The 5825-nt window shown below is 35.6% G+C and overlaps 1 protein-coding gene across 2 annotated transcripts in view; it reads left to right on the top strand.

Annotated features, from left to right (window-relative positions):
- LOC106884296 (protein POLR1D) overlaps positions 1-647 on the top strand; it is a 7360-nt gene extending 6713 nt beyond the window's left edge. For both annotated transcript variants that reach the window (XM_014935599.2, XM_014935598.2), the window contains exon 3: positions 263-647. In XM_014935599.2, coding sequence (XP_014791085.1) covers positions 263-632 — 370 coding nt within the window. In that variant the 3' untranslated portion in view covers positions 633-647. The remainder of the gene's footprint in view (positions 1-262) is intronic.
- Positions 648-5825: the final 5178 nt, after the last annotated feature.

Below are 5825 nucleotides of genomic sequence, written 5' to 3'. Positions count from 1 at the left end.
CCAACATCGCTTGACAACCGATGCTGGTGTGTTTACGTCCCCGTAACTTAGCGGTTTGGCAAAAGAGACGATATAATAAGTAATGGGGTCGATTTGCTCGACTGAAGGCGGTGCTCCAGCATGGTCACAGTCAAATGACTGAAACAAGTAAAAGAGTATATAGCTATGTAAGCTACATAAATATTTCACTTTCATACAAATTAGTTTGCAGCCTAAAATATTTTACTCTCATTGCACAAAACTATTCAACCTTTACTTTCAGGCGCAAATGTCCAATTCCACAAGCAAATAAGGTTTTCCTCAATAACACTCTGCTCGGCATCGTCAGTGATTCAAAACGGCGCCAAAGACAAAGAGAAGCAATCATCAAAAGTAATATCCTCCCAAACAGCAGGAATCACCACACATCAAACTCAAGCCATCATCGTAGCAGACATCGTTCACCTACCTCCTCATCTCGGAAATCTGAACATTTACCAAGAGACTCCAAGAAGTCTCCCTCTTCTTCTCCTGAATCTAATGCCAGAAATGGTTCTGTAGACACATCACAATCTCAGAGGAAAAGATATTCTTCTCATAAATCAAAACACGAAGTAAAACATAAAAAGCAGAAACTACACAAGAAAAAATAAATTTTTTTGATTTTTCACATTTCTTTCATTTTTTATTTATTGTTTTATTTATTGCAATTTGGAAGAATTTTGGGAGCAACAAAATGATGATTAAGAAATTTTATGGTTCTTTTCTAATACAGACAGAAGACCAGAAATTTTCTGGTTTTAGTCATTTAAATCGTCATTAGTACAAGACAAGTATTTCATTTCATTGGCCCTGGCTGGACAAAGAGCAGGGTTGGTTTCAGTGAGAACGTAGAGGGCCAGACAGAACAAACACTGCAAGACATTTTGCACAGAACTGTTAGGATTCTGCTAATTTGCTTCTCATTTAGTTAATAATTCTTTCTAAACTTGAGACAAGGCCACCAATTTTGAGGGGTGGGGAAGTTGATTAGCTCAACACAAGCACTCAGCTAATACTTATTTTGTTGATCCCAACAGGATGGAAGGCAAAGTTAACCTTGCCAGAATTTGAACTTGGAATGTTAAAAACTGGAAGCAATGGTGTTGAGCATTTGTCTGATGTGCTAAGGAATTCTGCCACCTTGTAACCGTTTCGGATTTTGACACAAAACCAGCAATTTTAGGGAGAGGGCTTAGTCAACACCATTAACTCCAGTACTGGTGTTGTGTTTTATCGACCCCCAAAAGGATAAAAGGGGATTCTTCTTGGACTGTCACTTAACTGGTGGCGTATACTGCACATTATTGAGAATCAATGCAGTTTTTGAGGCAGTTGTCTAGTTTACGTGTATCATTGTTCGTTGTCTTTGTTTGATGTTCTATGCTTGCTTGGGTTAGATGAGTCTTAACGAGGCAGTTTCCAATAGTTGGATGTCCTTCTTGTCAATTTTTGCTTCTTAAGTAAGATGCTTTCGTTTTACTTGAAACTGTGGGGAGTCTTGTTTGCAGCAAATGTAAACAAACATCTATTGTTGTTCAAATGGTGGCTGTGAAGACATATGCAAAAATAAACATTTCCATGCATAAGCACACGTGCGCATACACGTGCACTTGCAATATCCTTCTATACAGTTTCTTTCAAGCAAATTTCACTCTTAAAGCATAGGTCAGCCTTAAGCTATAAATAGAAGAAACTTGCCTAAGGTGCCATACAATGGAATTGAACCAGAAATCATGTAATTGTGAAGCAAACTTTGTAACTGCTCAGCCATGTCTAAACTTGTCTGTCTTTTTATGGTAGACTCGGCTGAATTGAAGTGATGGTGTTGTAGAAGGGTTCTGGTGGCAGCAAACAGGCCAGGGTTAAGACTGTCATTTGAACTCACAAAATTTAATCTTTATGTTACCCTCTTTTATATAGGCGTGGCTGTGTGGTTAGGAAGCTTGCTTCCCAGCCACATGGTTTCAGGTTCTGTCCCACTTTGGGCAAGTGTCTTCTACAAAGCCTTGAGATTGAATTTGATTGGCAGAAGTGTGTAAGTGCTTGTGCCTCCTCCTAATAGAGAGCAGGGAAAATATATATCCTCATCATCATCATCATTTAACATCCATTTTCCATACTGGTATGGGTTGACAGGAGCTGACCAGCTGAAGGGCTGCCTGGGCTCCATGTTTGTTTTGGTGTTTTTTCTGTGGATGGATACTCTTCCTACAGAGTACAATGCACTGGTTCAGGTACTATATATATATATATATCATTTAACATCCGTGTCCATGCTGGCATGGGTTGGATGGTTTGACCAGAGCTGGTAAGCTGGAGGACTGCACCAGACTCCAGTCTGATTTGGCATGCCCTTCCTAATGCCAACCACTCTGAGAGTGTAATGGGTGCTCTTATATGCCACCAACACAGGTGCCATTTGTGTGACACCAGTATCTGCGATTTTGCTTGGCTTGATGGGTCTTCTTCTCAAGCATGACAATGCCAAAGGTCTCGGTCATTGCCTCTGAGAAGCCAACCACTTTGCCTGCATAAGACCCAACGCTCAAAAGGAACTCAGCCACTTTGCCTCTGTGAGGCCCAACGCTCGAAAGGTGCTCTTTACATGTCACCAGCACAGGTACCAGTTACGTGACACCAGCATTGGCCATGACTACAATTTCACTTGGCTTGACAGATCTTCTCAAGCATGACATAATGCCAAAGATCTGTCATGAGTCATTGCCTCTGTGAGGTTCAAAGTTCAAAGATCATGCTTGTAACAGATGTTGCCATATTTAATCATCACCACCATCATCATCATTTAATGTCCATGTTGGCATGAGTTGGACAGTTTGACAGGATCTGATGATTCTAAGGATTGTGTTGTCTTCTAATGTCTGCTTTTGCATGGTTTCTACAGCTGGATGCCCTTCGCAACCTCAACTACTTACAGTATGGACTGGTTGCAGTTTTTGAGCCATCAGCACTAATGAGGTTGCCACGCAGATCGCAGGACTATGAACCCTAAGAAAGATGGAGGTCAGCTTTATACTAGGGAACGAAGGGTTAACGGATGGTGGGAGGATACAAAGCAGGTTCTTCCAGGGGATCTGCATGGCTACTGATATTTAATAAGGGACAGGGAGAAAGAGAAAAGAGAGATGATCCGTAGGAGCTGCACAGTGATCGATAGTAGCGATGAAAGGTCCCTGCCCCAAGGGACACAGATTCAAAAGCAACACATAAAGAAAAATAATAAAAAACCAAGAAGCCCAAAATTAGAACATTTCAAATATTTAATGAGCATAAATAAATAAATAAAAATAAATAACAAACAACTGATGTTGAAATCCGAATGATGAATGTTTTGTGTTTGTGTTTTGTTTTTGTTTTTTTTTCTGTTGTAAAAAAGATAAATGTGAACAGTAACAGACAACTGATCGAATAACAAATGTGTCCAGGTGCCAATTGCTTATTTTTGGTGGGTTGTTGGTTTTTTTTTTTTTGTTGTTTTTATTTTTGCAATTATCGGTTTCACTGGTGCCTTTCCAACTTACATTCAAGGAGAAAGGATTAAGAGGGTAACACCAGAAGTCTTCAATTCGGAGAGTAAAAAATGTCAAAGCCAAGATGGAAATGGGGAAAATCAAAATATTCCCAGTCAACTACAAAATTCATAAGATATTTCATTAATCTAATCAACAGACTTGTTATTCATTTAATATCTTTTTTTTTTTTAGGGGTGTTTTGTTGAGAGATTTTATTGTTTTTTGGTTTTTGTTTTAGTTGAGGATGTTTTTGGAGGTTTTTTGTTTTTTTTAATTAATTTCATTTAAATTTTCTTAATGATATAAGTGGCCTTTTCAGATGAACACTTTTTATATTAAAGAAACATCATATATATAAAACACTCTGAAAAAACAACTTCATATGTTGGATTGAACAAATATGTCTGCCGTTTTTCTATCTCTTTCTACTAAGATAAAAGAATATGTGTGTATCATTATTATTATTATTATTTGTTTAAAATATTTGCATTATTTATTATTGTTAAAGTAGGAGAAATATTTAGCAAAAAAAAAAACTGATTTAGAAAATTAATTCCAAGTGAATATATTTCCAGAACAGGAGGAAACAAACTCTAGAGAAATGGTTATTTAAATAACGTGTCAAAATGGTAGGTCAACCTTAGAACCATTTTCCAAAACATGGAGCTGTCACAAACTTATAATGAATATATGACACTAATATATATATATATATATATATATATACATACATACATACATGCACATGTACATACATACACATATCTACACAAACATATATACATACACACGTACATACATATATATATATTAGTGTTTAGCATTGATTTAATTTTATTTCTCCTTTTGATGGATTATAGCAAAATTTGTTTTTGTCTGTTCATACTTTGATCATTTTTTTTCAAGTAAAAACAACAACAAAAAAGCCTTCAGCAGGGTAATTTATTTGTTGTTGTTGTTGTAAACAGACAAAGATAAGAAGGATACATATATACGTATTTATTTTAAGTGATGTAGTTGGTTTTCATTTCTCCCCCCAATTTCAATACTGTGTGTGTGTGTGTGTGTCACAAGCATTGCTTCAAGAGGTGTCTCATGAAACAAGGTAAAAGAATCGACTAGATTAAGAATATTGTAATTTGGTTAGGATTAGAGTAAAGTAAAAAAAGAAACTTTACTTCTTGTCTGATGTGGGATTTCTTTACACATAATTTATTCATGTTAATTAAGAATCAGCAAATACGTGGGGGAGGATATTAATTTTTTTTCTTTTTTTAATGTGTTGGGCAATGTTTGTTACTGATGCTGTTGTTTGTTATTTTTAATTATAACTAATACTAATTCATCAATGAAATCATCCTTAATATCAAAATAAGCCAAATTGAGTCATTTTAATACATTTAATATTAATTTAGCAAAAAAAAAAAAAAGGTAAAACTTGTATAAACCTTGCCTTATTTGAAACAACTGTTTAAAATCAGAAATTTATACAATTTAATAATAATAATAAATAATGTCTTTAATTAGCTACAAGGGCAAATGTTAACACAAAATTAAAATTATTTTTTAATAAGCTGTTTAAAAATTCCCACATCTTTTGTAAAAAAAGGGGGTGGGGATATCATAAGAGCAACAGGAAAGGATTCAGGTATGTTGCTGTGAAGAAGCTCCTGTAATCTCTCTACTTGAACACACCTGTATGTTTTAGAGACATTCAAATGAACAATGCCTTCAATCATATTTCTACCTGTAGCCATTCCACCTTTAATGCAACATATTTAGGGGACAAGTGGTCTTCAATTATGTGTTCCCTATTTTGAAGATGCCAAGGGAATTTGGTACAGAAAGTGGTTTACACAGGTGAGGAGATTACTCAAGAAGCACCTACATTGGCTTGGGTTTTGCAGGTGTTTTGTGTTAAAACAATCACCTTTAATTATTGTCATCATCAGTGAAGGCTTGCCTCTACTGTTGTTGTACACGAATGCTCTTGAACAAATGGAAGGATTTCTTCATCATTCGGAGTGGGCAGTTTTAATACGTTCTAGAAATGGTCTGATCAGCAGATTGTTGGACACAACAGCAAAAGAGCCTTAAACATGGATCTGAAAATTCTTCAATCAATTGTTTGTCAAAATAAAATTAACAATGGTGTGTGTATGTGTGTGTGTGTTAAAATAAATAAAGGAATATTTTGATGAGATGCTTGTGAATTAAAAGATAAGACTAGATGTCTTTGTATATATATATATATATATATATATATATATATAT

Source organism: Octopus bimaculoides, chromosome 13 (assembly GCF_001194135.2).
Source record: "Octopus bimaculoides isolate UCB-OBI-ISO-001 chromosome 13, ASM119413v2, whole genome shotgun sequence".
Lineage (NCBI taxonomy): Eukaryota > Metazoa > Mollusca > Cephalopoda > Octopoda > Octopodidae > Octopus > Octopus bimaculoides.
The sequence above is the reverse complement of the archived record's forward strand: the minus strand, read 5'-3'. Positions and strand labels throughout refer to the sequence as shown.